The sequence below is a fragment of the Ceratotherium simum genome, chromosome 13, assembly GCF_057802395.1.
Source record: "Ceratotherium simum simum isolate JZ-2026a chromosome 13, ASM5780239v1, whole genome shotgun sequence".
NCBI classification, from domain to species: domain Eukaryota; kingdom Metazoa; phylum Chordata; class Mammalia; order Perissodactyla; family Rhinocerotidae; genus Ceratotherium; species Ceratotherium simum.
The window spans coordinates 42,899,920-42,914,811 of NC_141912.1; the positions used below are offsets into that span (position 1 = coordinate 42,899,920).

A 14,892-nucleotide genomic window follows, 5' to 3' on the forward strand; every position below is an offset into this window, starting at 1 on the left:
ACAAGTCAGTGATGACTCTCCTGCCCGGCTCACCCTAAGGAGCTCAAACTCCAATCCCAAAAGGAGCCTGGGCCTCAAGGTCAGAGATGAGCTCATATGAGGGAGGCGGGGGCGGGTGGAGTGGAAAGGAGAAATCCAGCTGACTTGGGTTGCTTCTTTGAGCTTCCAGGCAGCCAAGGAATAGAGGGTGGGGTCCAGAGCACATGGGCTTCCTGCCCCAAGCCCAGCCTGACACCTCCCCAGGCACAGCCAGGCTTGCCTGACTCCGAGGGTGGGGTGACCCAAGCAGCTCTCACGCCCGGGGCATCCCTGGGGACCTGTCCAGCCAGTTTCCCCATATTTGCCACATTGACATTTAATTTTTAATTCCTCATATGCATCACCCTGCAGATGGTTTGATTGAGAAGGGAGGGCAAGAGGGAGCCCCAGAGAGAAGGACAACCTTCCCACGACCAGCTGTTCTAGCCACTCTCGAAAGCTGGGGACAGGCTCTGGCTTGAGCTCTGGGCCTGGCTTCCCCTTGGAGGCAGAAGTAAGTGGGGAGAAAGGATCCTTGCCCCACCCAGCCCAGGCCCACAGTGGTGTAGACAGGACTGGATTGGGAGGAGGAGACCAGGCTTGAGTCCTGCCTCTGCCTGTCCTGAGCTATGTGACCCGGAGGACCCTCCCCTCCTGGGCCTCAGTTTTCTTGTCCTGATGGGCGCCAAGTCCTTCCCAGCTCTGAAAGTGTGGTGATTCTGACCCAGTTCCTCAGGGATCTCGGAGCAGAAAGTGGGGCGGCCCTGGTGGCTGGAAAGCCCCCCTTTTCAGAGGTGGAAGCAGAGCTCAGGGAGGTCTCGTGAGGGGCCTGGCTTCTCGGGGGGCCTCTAGAGAGCTGACCCCATCCTCCACCCCTCCCTCGGGAGTTATTTTATCACAGAAAGTCACAGCTGGAGAGACCCTGGAGGACGGTCCGGTGTAACCCCCACAGATGGGTGAGGAGCCAGAGGCCCAGGGAGAGGAAAGGCCAGGCCCCCAGCCTCCCCGCAGCCCAGAGGGAGAGCCAGGACTGGTGCCAGTTACCAGAGGATCAATCCGGGTCCCATCCCAGTCACTGAGGGATCCCAATGTCCTTTTCATAATTGGCCTATGGCTGCTGGCTACCTGAGAAAGTATGTCTTAGTCCTCTGCACTTTCACCTTAAACAGAGTGAGGAAGCTCCAGGGAGGGGGCAGAAGCACCTGCATTACCCTCTCCCGCCTCATCTTGCCCTCCCCTCCTGCACCCGTCCCTTTGCAGGCTCACGTAGGGTACCGACAGTGGGGGTGCTCTCAGAAGACGGCCCAGACCCAGACAGAGCTCAAGGAAGAGCATGGGCCTGTCACCTGGCTTCTCTGACACTGCTGCCATGTGCCTCCCCTGCCCCAGGGTGGCCTGGCCCAGGAGGTGCCCTCTGAGCGTGGGAAGGGAGGACAGGGAGGGGCGAGGCCCTGCTGGCTAGGACAGAGTCATGCAGGGCTTGGGCACCAGCCCAGCTCCCCACCCACCCTGACTCGGTGGGACTGCATGTGTATGTCTGTGTGTGAATCCACACCCACATGGAGTTCTGTCCTCCTGGTTCTCATTCCCCTAGCCCCAGCTGGAAGACAACAAAGAACCTGCCCAGAGCCTAAGGGAGAGGATTCGGATTCCCCTCAACCCAGGAGCAGGGGAAGAAGGATGCTGGGGCTGCTCTGTACCTTGTGACCTGAGTCAGGAGCAGAGATGTCCCCAGGATACAGGCCGTAGTACCAAAGGAACCTAATCTAAAGGCACATCATAGGTGGGCTTCTGGGGGCCTGAGAGCCCTCTGCTGAAACTATAAGCAAAATTGTGTGCACGTGGCCCAAAGCTTCATCACAGTCTCAAAGGGGTCTATGACCCCAAAGAGGCAAGAGACCCTGGTGGGCAGCAGGCCCCGGCTGCTGGACAGGGGTTCAGAGAGGCTGACAAGGGAGATGCAGGTGGTTCTGCAGGCTGGTTCTGGGAGGGAAGAAAAAAGCTTCTAGGTAGTGGGTGGAGGGGAGAGTAGGATGGCCTGAACAGAACTGGGACTCTGGAGCCTGGCTACCAGGGTTCCAATCTCAGCTCTGCCACTTACAAGCTGCGTGACCTTAAGCAAGTTACTGCCCCATTCTGTGCTTCCATTTCTCCATCTGTAAAGTGGGGATTAATGACAGCATCTTCGCAATAAGGTGGCTCGTTGACTCTGTTAACATATGCGAGGCACTCGAGACGCTGCCTGACACACAGTAAGTGCTCCATACGTGCTAGCCATGGTCGCACGGCCGTGCCGCTGGACAGGACCTAACGAGCTACTCCACCTGCCTTTCCCCGCTCAGCCGGCATGAAGGCATGGGCTGAACTTCCCCCTTCTGGAGGAGGCCCCTTTCAGTTGTCAGTTCACGGTGCATTCATTCTCTCGCCCTCACCAGTGAGGGGGCATGAGTTTGTTGGGGAGAAGCCCCCATCACCTAGGACTGGCTCTGAGGCTTGCTCAGAAAGACTGCTCCCAAAAAGCAGTCTCGGAACTCCAGGCCTCACCAGCCAGCCCGGCCCACTTCAGTGGCCCACCGAGTCTTCTGCCCAGCCTGCCTGGGGTCTGCGCAGCCCCAGAGTCATGCCCTGGCTGGCGCAGACCAGATCCAAACCAGAGGGCCGAAACCAGAAGTGAGGAGAGCAGAAAGGCTGGGAGACCCCTGATTACTGAAGGGGCCCAAAGTGTGTGTGGGGGGATACAGGACATAATACAGTTATTGTAATAATACAGTTATTAACAGACTCAGCTGTGCTGCATTAACTCTTTAGTTGCTGGTTCAGGTCTGAGGGAGGGGCCAGGACAGCAAGAGCCAGTCAAGGGGCAACAGCCATTTATTTCAATATTTTAACAACCACAACAGGTGTGGATGTGTCAGCCCTGGGCCCAGACCACTGTAATTCCTTGTGTGTGTGTTGGGGGTAGGTGAAGGGAGAAAATCTAATTCATTTCCAGCAATGAAAATCTCAAAATTATTTCATCTGCATTTGTGGGTGCAACGACCCCTGTTACAGTTTTATGCATCTCTGGAAACAAAGTTAGGGACTGACTCATTTGCTTTATACTCTTTTGTTGTTGGTGTTGTACTTTCTACATTTGTCTATAACGTTCATGAATTGCTTTTATAAGCAGAAGATAAATTATTTAAAGTTGTATTCCCAGAAGTCTGTGCGCTCACAGACTTGGGGGTGCAGCAAGGAGAACGTAAGACTCGGTCTCTCCATCTAGAACCTCAGGGTCTGGTTGGTGAGGTTGGACAAATCAGAAAAAACTGGTGATGGAGAGAGGGAGGTGGCTGTGCCAGGCAGTGCTGGCAGGTGCCCAGGACCAAGGCATGGGGTGCCATCAGGTCTAACAGGCCCCTGAGAACTCAGACCAGGATTAGAACTCAGACTTCGTAAGTGTAGGCAGCACAGATCATCACGGAGGTATGAGGAGGCCATGACCCCAGTGACAGTATTGTCCCAACCAAGACCCAGGTTTGACAGACCAGAGTGAACCTAGAATTTATGGGGCTGACTGTTTAGGCTCTAGCTCTAGGCTGCCCAATATGGTAGCCCCTGGCCACAGTGGCTGTTGAGCACTTGAAATGTCACTAGTCAGAAGTGGGATGTGCGTGCTCTAAGTGTGGCACACCAGATTTTGGAGACTTAGTATGAAAAAAAGAAGGTAAAACATCTCATTAGTACTTTTTATATTGATTAAATGTTGAAATAATCTTTTGACTAATTTTACCCATTTCTTTTTACTTTTAATGTAGGTACTAGGAAATTTAAAATTACACTTGAGGCTCACGTGATATTTCTATTGGACAGCGCTGGTCTAGACTGTCCCAGAAAACCCGGGAACTCTCATCACATAAATAGAACCAGTCACAGAGCAGTTGTTTTGAGTCTCTCTCTTGTCAAACAACAAAAGCCCAACCACAGGGTGCAGAGGGGAGTTTCCTGTAATTTCAGACCCACAAACAAATCTGTCCCAAATGCCCTTCTCCCAAAGGTCACTGCTATTTGTCACATGAGACAGTTCAGGTGTCACCTCTTCCGGGAAGCCCTCCTTGACCACCCCCTGTGGCTGGATTGGCTGCCCCTGCTCTGGCCTATGTTCTAACAGTCTGTTTACTCACTCGTCCTCTGCACTGGGCAGGGAACTCCTTGAGAGCAGCAATGCTGGCTCAGCCATCTCTGAATTCCAGCATCCAATGCAGGCCTGGCATGGAGCAGGCAGCCATCAGTGATTGTGGAACATGAATCCTGCTTAGCTGGAGGTACCACTGCTGCATTGTCACTACACACAAGTTCCCCATAACCTCTCCTTGGGTTTCACCCTGGAGGAGCTGACATCCCTAATCCCAGGCTTCCTGCCATGAGCCTCAGCCATGCCTCCTCCCAGTAGCCGCCCTGGGTTGGCATCAGGAAGGAAGGGAATGGACACAGGGTAAGGCTGATGTCCACTTGGGCCAGGGCAGGTGGGGCTGCCTCCTCTGTGGCAGCCAAGGTGGCCCATCCAGACCAGACCCTCAGACCTCAGAGCAGAACCGTACTCACCAGCGGAAGGAAGGTCAGCAGGGGCCGGACTCTTGGGCGAGCTTTCAGTGTGGCCGTTCCTGATTCACTCACAGAGTCAAATCGATTGTCTCCGTAATAGATCCCATCTAGAGGAGACAAGCGAAGGGAGACCATGAGCTGGAGAGCAAAGGCATGTGGCCAGCTGATTTCGATCTGCCCTGCAGTTCCCAGGAAGGAAAACCAGGCCCTGCAGTTGGCTGCTGTTTGACTCAGCTCAGCACCTCTTACGTAACTAGGTCCTACGGATGGGGTGTGTGCCAATGGGCCCACTGAGGCGGGATTAGGAGGGACTCCAGGGGGCGGTTTCTTGGGGCCTCCCCAGTGTTCTTGGGGCTTTCAGCCCCCAGCAGCCATCTCCCTCCTGATCCACCCCCTACAGGTCTTGAGCCTTTATTCCCACCACGAGTTGTACTTCCTTCTGGGGCCCTGAGAGCTTGGCCGAGGCCCCTGGCTAAAGCTTATCTCTGAGAGAAGGGGGAAAACAAGTTGGCTTTTCTCTCAAGTGTTTGAATTTCTAATCTGGAACAAGCAGAGCAGATGAGGTCACCTGCTGCCCCCAGTGGCCCAGACGCCACCTTCTGGACTCCTCTAAATGGAGATTCCCTGAGCCCCCAAACCATTAATGGTTGTGTGCACGGCTCTGATGTGCCCTTGAGGGCAGAGCAGAAAGAGCAGGACAGTAGGGTCCATGTGACATAGTACAAATCCCAGCTCTGCCACTGACCGTGTTGCTTAACCTCTCTGGGCCTCAGTTTTCCCATGTGTACAATGGGAGTGATGATGGTGGCAACCTTGTAGGACTGTTATGAGGAATAAGTGTGGCCTTCACATAGTAAGTGCTCAACAAACACGGTCCCTTCCCCTGTAGGAAGATGATATGAAGGACCTTCCTCTTCCTCCAGCAACTGGGCCTGTGCTAGGGGCTGTTTCTACAGTAATGGGGAGAGTGTGAGGAGCAATTCTCACTTTCTCAACCAATCTCCCTCATGACATTTAACCCACATTGATAAGAACTCAAGGAGGGCTTTCATCCATTTAATAAGGCATGAGGGACTTTCTCCTCCTCTATAGCCAGAGGGGAAAGAGAAGAAAGGTCAAATTTTCAATTAACCAGAATCCTACTAACCAAAACATTGAACAAATTGTGATGACTTTTCCGGTTGCACATGACTTTAGGAGAAAATTGCAAGAAAGCCAAATGATTTATTCAAAAGAGACTGGGCTTGTCAGGAAGGTCCTGGGATCAGTATACATTCCCCCCACATTCCTGCACCTACAGCCACGGCCCTGTAGATATTGAGAATCTGGGCCCTGAACGTGACATGAGGCTCCTGGGAGCACCCCGGGAACTGGACGCAGAAGCCTTTGTGAGCTGTTCTACCAGGCAGAGGGTCGGCTGGTCATTCAAGATTCTCCACCTCTCAAGAGGGGCCAAAACGGCGAGCTCTCCGTATGCTCCACACATCCCGGGGGACTCGAGATCCCAGCGCTGCCCTGCCCGCGCGCTCACAGCAAGCGTGATTCCCCAGTCCTGGCGGCCAGGCTCCCCCGCGCCCGCGCCTGCTGCTGTAGCCCAAGACGCCAGGGGGCGGGGCTGGGAGGGAGAGGGAGGAGTTATAAGAGTGCAGATGTGGCCCAATCAGAAACAAGAAAACTAGAGCTAACTGGACACACCCAGTGGCTACCACTAAAGCCCACCTGATTCTCCCTGGCTTCCAAGAGGCTGCGTGTTGACGCCAGGATCTCCTGGGACATTCCCTAGATAGTTCTGTTTGGACATCAAGGTCCTAGATCTGATGCGATATGGCTGCAGGGCCCTTAACAGGACTGGGCGTGGCGCGGGGATTAACACTGGGACTGCGAGAGAGGCGGCTCCTGGGCAGACCATCTCTCTAATTATTTCATTTACTCTCTGCACTAGCGTTGGGGTCTAGGGCGCCTCCTTTCTACAGCTGAGTTGTCAGGATATTAATGGCTACTATTTTTGTGTGCCTAGGAGCTTTAGAAGCGAGCAACCTGGCAAAGTGGTCACTATAATAGTAGTAATAATATAATAGGTAAAATTTTCTGAGCAATTTCAATGGACCAGGCACTGTTCTGGGCATCTTATACATTATTGATTCATTTAATTCTCAAAACAGCCCCATGCAGTTGGTACAATCATTATCCCCGCTTTACAGATGAGGAAACTGAGGCACAGAGAGGTCAAATAATTTGCCCAAAGCCTCAAAGTAAACGGCGAAGCCAGGTTCTCTGCTCCAGGGCTGATCTCTAAACCATTACACGTGCTGCTCCCAAAGCCTGGAATCCTAATCCCGCCATTTACAGGACGTGGATGGGAGAATGGGGGTTCGAGGGGCAGGGGGGCTCTTTGAGGGAAAGGGAGGCTCTGTTCTAGCCAAGGAGCAGCACTGGGGAGGGGTGGGAGGTGGAGCAGCCTGCCCAAGGCCATGCATAGGTCAGGACAGAGCCAGATCTGAGCCAGGGCCAGCTGACACTCATGTGGACGCTCTAAATACCTCACAGATTCCTTGACTCAGCCATGACTCCGAGGCACTGTTTGTTATCTCGTTGGTTGGTTCGTGGTTGTTTTCAGCAGGGGAACCTCTCTAAGAATACAGTCCTTCTCTGGACAACCTATGGAAGGGGAGCAGCTGTGGCTGAGGCAGGGGTTTCCTCCCTCCTCACTGGGGCACCTCTTGGAAATCCAGTTTGATTTCCCAGTTCTAAGAGGTGTGGCTGGGACTCAGGGAAGGAAATGTGACGGTGGAGCAGAGGCAGGGTGGTGTGATGTGAGAAAGACTCCACTGGCCATCACTGGCTTTGAAGATGACAGGGGACCATGAGCCAAGGAATGCAGGCAGCCTCTAGAAGCTAGAAAAGGTGAAAAAACCGATTCACCCCTAGAACCTCCAGAGAAGAACAGAATCGTGCTGACACTTTAATTTTAGCTCAGTAAAGACCAGTATCAGACTTCTGATCTACAGAACTGTAAGATAATAAATGTATGTTGTTTTAAGCAAAAGAAAAAGAGGTGTGGCTAGAGGTGTGACAGGCTTTACCTGGGCCCCTCATACCTGGGCTCAGTTCCCGATCGGTCAAGGCACGCCAGCAGGTGAGGCAAGTGTGGCCCCTACCATAAGCTAGGTCCTCCAAGGGCTTAAGGCCAGGGCCGGGGCTTTCTGAGCCTCAAGGTGAAGGTCCAAAACTAAACAGAAAGACAATAGAGTCCAACCAGGGGGATTTTCCTATGGAGGTAAGTGAACTTGGCTCAGATCACAGTGTCAGGGATGCTAGAATGGGCCTTCCTGAGAAGCAGCCCCCTCCTCAGTGGAGGCGATAAAGGAGGGCCAGGCCATCTCTTCAGGGAGGAAGGGAAAGTGAGGAGGTGAAGGGGTGAGGGAGAGGAGGCTGGACACTTTGCCCTCTGAGGATACAATGAGACCGCTCAATCAGCAAAGAGGGGACCTATCCTAGCATCACGTCCACCCTGAAACCTGGAAACTCCCTCTGTGTCTGCCTTTTCACCTGATCCCTTTCCCACTGGAAGAGCTCTTGGAGATCTCAGAGGTTTTGAGCTTGCCACATGGACCAGAGAGGCAGTGGAGGAACATCCCAGTGGGATTCAGAAGGCAGGAAAGTGGAGAGCCACCGTGGACTCAGAAGCTTCCAGAGAAAGAGAAGAGGGCACCTCCAGGAAACCCCTGGAGCAATTCCAGCACCTAGGAAACCTTGGGAGATGGAGAAACAGGTTCTGAGCAGAGCCTGGGGCCCAGGTGGACCACAGCCCTGTCAAGATACAAGCCTCTCTGTCTGGCAAATTCATCTAAAAATGACACAGTGATAAAACAGGAGGAGATCCAGGTCTACCTCCATTCACCCAAACCTGATCGTTCAAATAATCCCAATTTCTCCCCAAATGAAATCCACTTTCTGACAGAATTGTGCTCAGGATTCTTTTACGTTTGGTTATATTTCTCCCTCATATATTAACAGGAAACAAAGGCAGCTTACTTTCATTTACACTTCCACAAGGATCTGAGGTCACAGAAATACCATCCAAAAACCCGGTTCAAAAATAATTCTTGGTGCCACACCCATTTCAGCAGGAAGGTTTCGCCTCAGAGTTCAACCCAGGGACCGCAGCTCCCCCCTCCATGGCCACCCTCAGGAAAACGTGACCCTGCCATTGGCTGGAGGGGCATTTACGGCGTGGCCCAGGCTGCCTGGGCTATGAGGAGGCCACCACCAAGGCTCGGCCTCAGGCCAGAGACCCCCAGGCAGGCTGCAGCTCCTCAGCTGGGAGGGGAGGCAAGACAGAGCGGGGTCGAGGCCGGCTGAACTTGGGTTCCAGCCTCCGCTCGGTCATTTATTAACGGGCTTGGGCATGTTACTCGATCTCTCTGAGGCTGCTTCCTCATCTTTGTAAATGTGAACAATGGTCCCTACCGGGTGGGTTGGTGTCAGGCTGAATGAGAGAAGGTGTGTAACAGGTTAGCACACGCCTAGTAGATAATTTGTGCTCAGTAATTGAGAAGGCTGCTTGTCATCATCATCATCGTGCCCTCTCTGCCCCACCTCACCTTGCTCCACCAAAGGCTTGGGCTCTGGGCTTGAATCCAGTCATGTCACTGGCAAATTATGGGTGAGCACCTGTAGCCATGGGTGAGAGCCACCAGGAGGCGGGTGGCCCTTTGCTCTCCTGTCAGGGAGAACTCTAAGTCTGGACCCTCAGAGTGGCCCTCTTTGCAGATGGGAAGACTGAGGCCCAGAATGGGCAGAGCTGGCCCAAAGTCACAGAGCAGTGGTGCTGCCAGGTCCCAAACAGGGCCCCCGACTTGTAGTTCTGGGCTCTAGGCACAAGTAACGCAGGGCCTTACACACGGCGCATGGCCCACTGCCTCTCCCCAAACAGCCCGACCTGGTTCTCTGGGTCTGGGGCAGGGTGTGTGTGTGTGTGTGTGTGTGTGTGTGTTAAGTCGAGGGGGGAGGGGATGGCCAGCTTTGGAGAAGCTGAGGGCTGGGCCCAAGCTGCTGCCTCACTCCCAGCCCCCAGGAGGAGGAGCCTCTGATGGGGTCGGCTGCGTTTCTCTTCTCACAGAGTTCAGGGTTGCAAGTCTGGTAAAATGCTTTTCCTACCTCAGCTCCAAGGCTGCCCCTGGATCTGCATGGAGGCTGAGCTCAGAAAGATTCTGGGACAGTTACTTAGCTCTTTCTCCAAATCCCAGACAGGTCCCAACTAGAGAGAAAATTAATAATAAAGATGTAAATGTCTAACATCTGTTAAGCATGTATCATGAGCTGGGCACTATTCTAAGTGCTCTTTACATTTGCCCTCACAAACCTGTGGGGGAGGTTCTCTTATTATTCCCATTTTGCAGATGAGGAAACTGAAGCTCAGAGAGGTTAAGTCCCCTGCTCCCGGTCCCACAGCTGATGAGTAAAAGGGGCCAGGATTCAAGCCCAGGAAACCTGACTCTAGAATCCAGTTCCCTCTGGTCATAGCCAGCACAGCAGGGCAATGATGTTGGTTGGGATCCAGCATCTCTTGCTTCGGTCTCCTGTTTTTCCAGAGAGAGAGTCGAGTTGCTGAGGCCTAGAGGAAGGCAAATGGACGTGGGGATCAGATCTGGGGTCACACCCCAGCTCCTCTGTGTAATACCTGAGGACTCTGAGCACCTTCTCAGGCTCAGTTTCCCCACCTGTCAAATGGGGATAAGTACGCCTATTTTGCAGGAAGCCTCCCAACCTCAGGAGAGGGAAAGAAACTAGCAGGGGTGAGAGGAGGGCTGGTGTGATGGTGTGGGGTCCCAAATTGCTGGGAGACCCCAGGAGCACTGGCCATGGGTCTAATCTGATTCCAGAGGCTTTAGCTGGCAGAGTTTGTTGCCTTGACCCAGAGTAACCCAGAACCCCAAAGCCCCCCCACCTCTACCCCACTGAGGTGGGGATTCCAAACCTAGACCACTAGGGAAGCCCCAGCCTTTCAGGAAAGCAGCAGGGGGAGCCCATGTGAATGTAACCCACAAATGGCCTTAATGAGGCCCTTCCTGCTAATTACCAGGTCCACATGACAGGAACCTGAAAAGACCAGTCTGTCCCAGCAAGCACCAGAGAGAGGCCTTTGTCCAAGGGCAGAGGGGACCTGAAGGTTGGGCTGGGCTGCAGCAGGAAGCCACAGAGTAGAGGAGGAGGGATAGAGAGGGGGAGCCTTGGGGGTGGGGACTGGAGGGGAAAGACCACAGCAGACAGGCCCTCTGCCTCCCAGCCAGGACCTGCTACTCAAGTGTGGTCTGCAGACCTGGGGAGGGACTTGTCGGAGGTGCAGAATCTCCCTCCAGCCCAAAGGACTGGATGGATGTACTTGAATGTTCGAGCTGCCCTGAGCTGAAATGACTCTGAGTCGTTTAACCTATCCGATCCTTCTGAGTCTGTTAACTCAATTGAGAAAACATATGCAGTTTTTAGCATAGTGCCTGGTTCAAGAACTGAACACTGATAATAATAATAATGACGGTGATACTATAATTGTGATTAATTTATTGGCTGGGAGGGAGGGCACCCTGTAGCCGGTCTGCAGCGGTCAAAGGAGGGCCTGGCTTTCTGCTGAACTACAGGGACAGGAGGAGCTTATATAATGGGCAGCAGAGAGGGTGTGTGTGTGTGTAGTGAACTGCCAGCAGAGCACAGCACAGCTCCAGGGGACAGGAGTAAACAAAAGTCTCCTTCACACCCCTGCAAAGTACAGGTCAGCTTGGGAGGCTGGTGCCAGCCTGGCTGGAAGTATGTGTTCAGCTCCTGGGGCTCATGGCTTCCTACCCGTTGGCCTGGCCTGAGACACAGGACCAGGGGCTCCAGGAGCAGGAATACCAGAACCAGCAGCCACCCCATGGAGTATTGGGGTTCTCCCTATAAGGAGCTGGCCACAGTCCCTACACATTTGTTTAGAACCTGCAGGAAGTCCTAAGGGGAAACAGAATGGCCTGGCTGCATCTGGGGAAGGAAACCCCAGGATTCTCAAATCTTCCTCGATTCTTTCCTTCACCCAGGAGCTGGTGAAAAACATGGACACTGGGCCCGAGCCCAGCGATTCCGACTTCCTGAGCCTGAGGTGGGGCCCCAGGAAGCTGCATTTTAAATAAGTGACCTAGGGGGTTGTGACAAAGGTAATTTACATTTGGAGGAACAAGGCAAGAAAGAGAGTCCCCCAGCAAGCAGAGTGTACCATTGCTGGGGTGGGGTGGGGTGACTGTAGATAAAGAAGCTTGGCTCAACAAATCCAAAGGCAAGCGAGGAGTCCAGAGCAACTGGCAGCCTTGTGTCCGGCTGCAGCCTGGCCTTTATCGCAAGATTTGCAAAGATCCACACCTTTGCTTTCTCATGCATTTAAGAAAACAATCGTGTAGCCTTTTAAGACCCTTGTGTGGGCTGGGGGAAGGCAGGAGACTTAATGAAAATTGCAACTGCATTAAGTGAAGCCTTCCTAATAGTTACTGGAATAAATGTTAGGGAAATTCTTTAAAGAAAAATTTACCCATCACCACCTTCACATGGCTGTTTGCATTTTACACACTGCACCCAGCCTATTCTTGTGCAAACAGTTTTACATGGCTGTAGCCACAGAGCAAGGTTACTCCTTAATTCCCTTACACACCCCTACATTGATTTTTGCCTCCTCCTTCCTACTGCCTGTTCTCCAAGGCTGGATACCGCCAGCATCTCAGAGAATGTCACAGACTCAAGGACCCTATGGAACTCTAGTCCCAACCCCTTTGAGACCTTAAGATAGCCTCTTCAAGCCTCAGTTTCCACTGGTCTCGGGTTAGGAAGAGGAACTGAAGCAGGGAAGGGCAGGAAGCACTCAGAGTTGGGAATGACCTGATAATAATAAATCATGCCGGCGTTGACAAATTTTTTCCGTAAAGGGCCAGCTGGTGAATATTTTTTGGCTTTGTGGGCCATCCAATCTCTGCTGCAGCTACTCAACTCTGCCACTGCAGCCTGAAAGCAACCATAGATAATATGTAAATGATGGGTGTGGCTGCCTGTGTTCTAATAAAACTTTATTTACAAAAACAGGCCATGGGCCAGATTTGAACCAGGGCCATAATTTGCCAATCCTTGATTTCAAGCTTTTTTTTAAAATCCTCTTCAAAGCACTGCCATATACAAACCTCAAGCAGTCATTCTGTAGGCAGTCTGGACACCATCCCCATTTAACAGAAGAAAAAATTGAGGCCCAGAGCATGGCTAGCCCCTATATTATTGACAGAGGCAGGACTCCAAGGCAGGTCCGGTACCTCCATCATATCACAGAATCCCCAACGCTGGTCTTTCCCGTCCCCAACTCCACGCACATGTCTTGTTCAGCAGGGAGGAGGACCTCTGCCACACCCTAGGGAACACCCCCGAAATACTGGGGAGCCATCCTGCTGGGTGCACATTGTTTTCCACCCCTCCATGTACAGGGTGCAACCAGGCTGAGTCAGCTGGAGGCCCCACCCTGCCCTGGGGTATGGGAGGAGCTGCCCCCTGGGCTCCAGCCCTGTCCAGGCTGGTGAAGGCAGCAGCTGGCTGGACGTGACAGGGCACCATGCCTCCACTTCTTTCACCAGAGGGACCTATCCCCACCGGCAGCCTGCTCAGTGCAGGCAAAAATGTAGGGAAGTGTCTAAGGCATTTCTGAGGTCTTCCCTTGGAGAAGGAATGTGTGTTGGGGGGTGGGGGCGGGGAGGAGGTGTTCTCGGGCAGACGCTCCTCAAGTCACATTCACCCTTGAATTACCTTCCACAAAGTCAGTTCAGCAAGCTGGCTAACTGGTCTCTGGAACCCAACTGCTTGGGTTCAAATACTGGCTCCGCCTCATTAAGGAAATTTTGCAGTAATGGAAATGTGGTGGTTGCACAACTCTATTAAGTCTAGTACCCATCGAATCGCACACTTAAGAAAATCCTGGCTTGGCCATTTAAAGCTGTGTGATCTCGGGCATGTTACTCAACCTCCCTGTGCCAAGGTCTCATCTGTCACACAGGAGTAATAATACCTGCACCACAGGCTAGATGAGGATTCAATGAGTTAACAACACGAGGACTTTAGAATGGTACCTTGCACCTAAGAAAGGGTCAATAAATGTTTGCTACACTGGCGAGGAGAGGCGCCCAGGCCTCACAGAGTTGTACTTGGCAGCACACATGTATTTGTAAGTTCCTAAACCATGCCTCCAAACGGCCCTGCCCCTCCCAGCCTTTGGTCCCGCTGTTTGCTCTGCGAAACACTGCATGCCCTTTCCTCTCAGCACAAATGCTAGTTCCAGTCAGAGGTCATCCCCCTTCTCCACTCCTTATGCACGCAATCGTTTACAGCAAATGCTCGGAAAGGGCTAAATGACACACGGTCAGCTCTGTTCCCCTGCTGGTCTGAGCTCCTCGGGCCAGGGAGAGGTGACATCTTGTGTGCCCTGCTGCCGTCCAGGTGCCTGTGTTCCAACCGTGACAACCTGGGGCTGAGGCTATAACACCCTGTGTGGGTGGCACAGTGGCCATAAAGGTCAGCGAAGGTAACGGGGAGACAATGAAGGCAGGCGAGCTAGAGCAAGGATGAGTCACCCTCCTTGGGTCCAGAGCCTCAGATCATACACAAGGCATGCATTCCTGTTCCCACCCCCTGGTTTCCCCTAAGTGATAGAGGATATAAATTGCAGAAAGATGCAGTGATGCACAGCCAGAGCCCCAGGACCAGACAGACATGGTGTTTTCAGGTGCCTGCAGATACACCATCCTGCATGGGAGGCCAGGGGCGGCTGGCAGTAAAGAGGGGCTTCCTTGGCCTCCACTGTCCCATCTGGGGCCCTTCTGTCTGAGCCCGTAGAAAACCCAGGCCCCAGGTTGACTTGGCAAGAGCCTGTGACCCTAATAAGTAACTTGGTGTCTTGCACAGGCTGGTATCCGGCTTGCAGTGGCTGCTGTTGATTTTTCCTGGGCCTCACCTGTGCAGAGCCAAGTGTGTGAGCACCCAGATAGCAGCCCCCTCTCTCCGCTCGACCGGGAACTGGGGAACAGAGGAAGCGGAAAGGGCGCGGGTTGAAAGGACCACCGCCTACCCCTCAGTTCGAGGAACACTTCTGACTCAACAGTACTGCCCAGGGAGGGGGGGCACTGCAAACCCCAGGAAGCCTTTCTGGCAACAATAACGCAAACATCACTTCCACCGAGGAGGGAAAATAAATACCTCGGAAGAGGGAGTAGGATCGGAGGCGGGGGCGGCAAAGAC

The 14,892-nt window shown here is 53.2% G+C and overlaps 1 protein-coding gene across 1 annotated transcript in view; it reads right to left on the bottom strand.

Annotated features, from left to right (window-relative positions):
• The window catches only part of C13H6orf132 (chromosome 13 C6orf132 homolog), a 33,692-nt gene that overhangs the window by 18,119 nt on the left and 681 nt on the right, over positions 1-14,892 (bottom strand). The window contains exon 2 of the mRNA XM_087438590.1: positions 4,603-4,709. Coding sequence (XP_087294716.1) covers positions 4,603-4,709 — 107 coding nt within the window. The remainder of the gene's footprint in view (positions 1-4,602; positions 4,710-14,892) is intronic.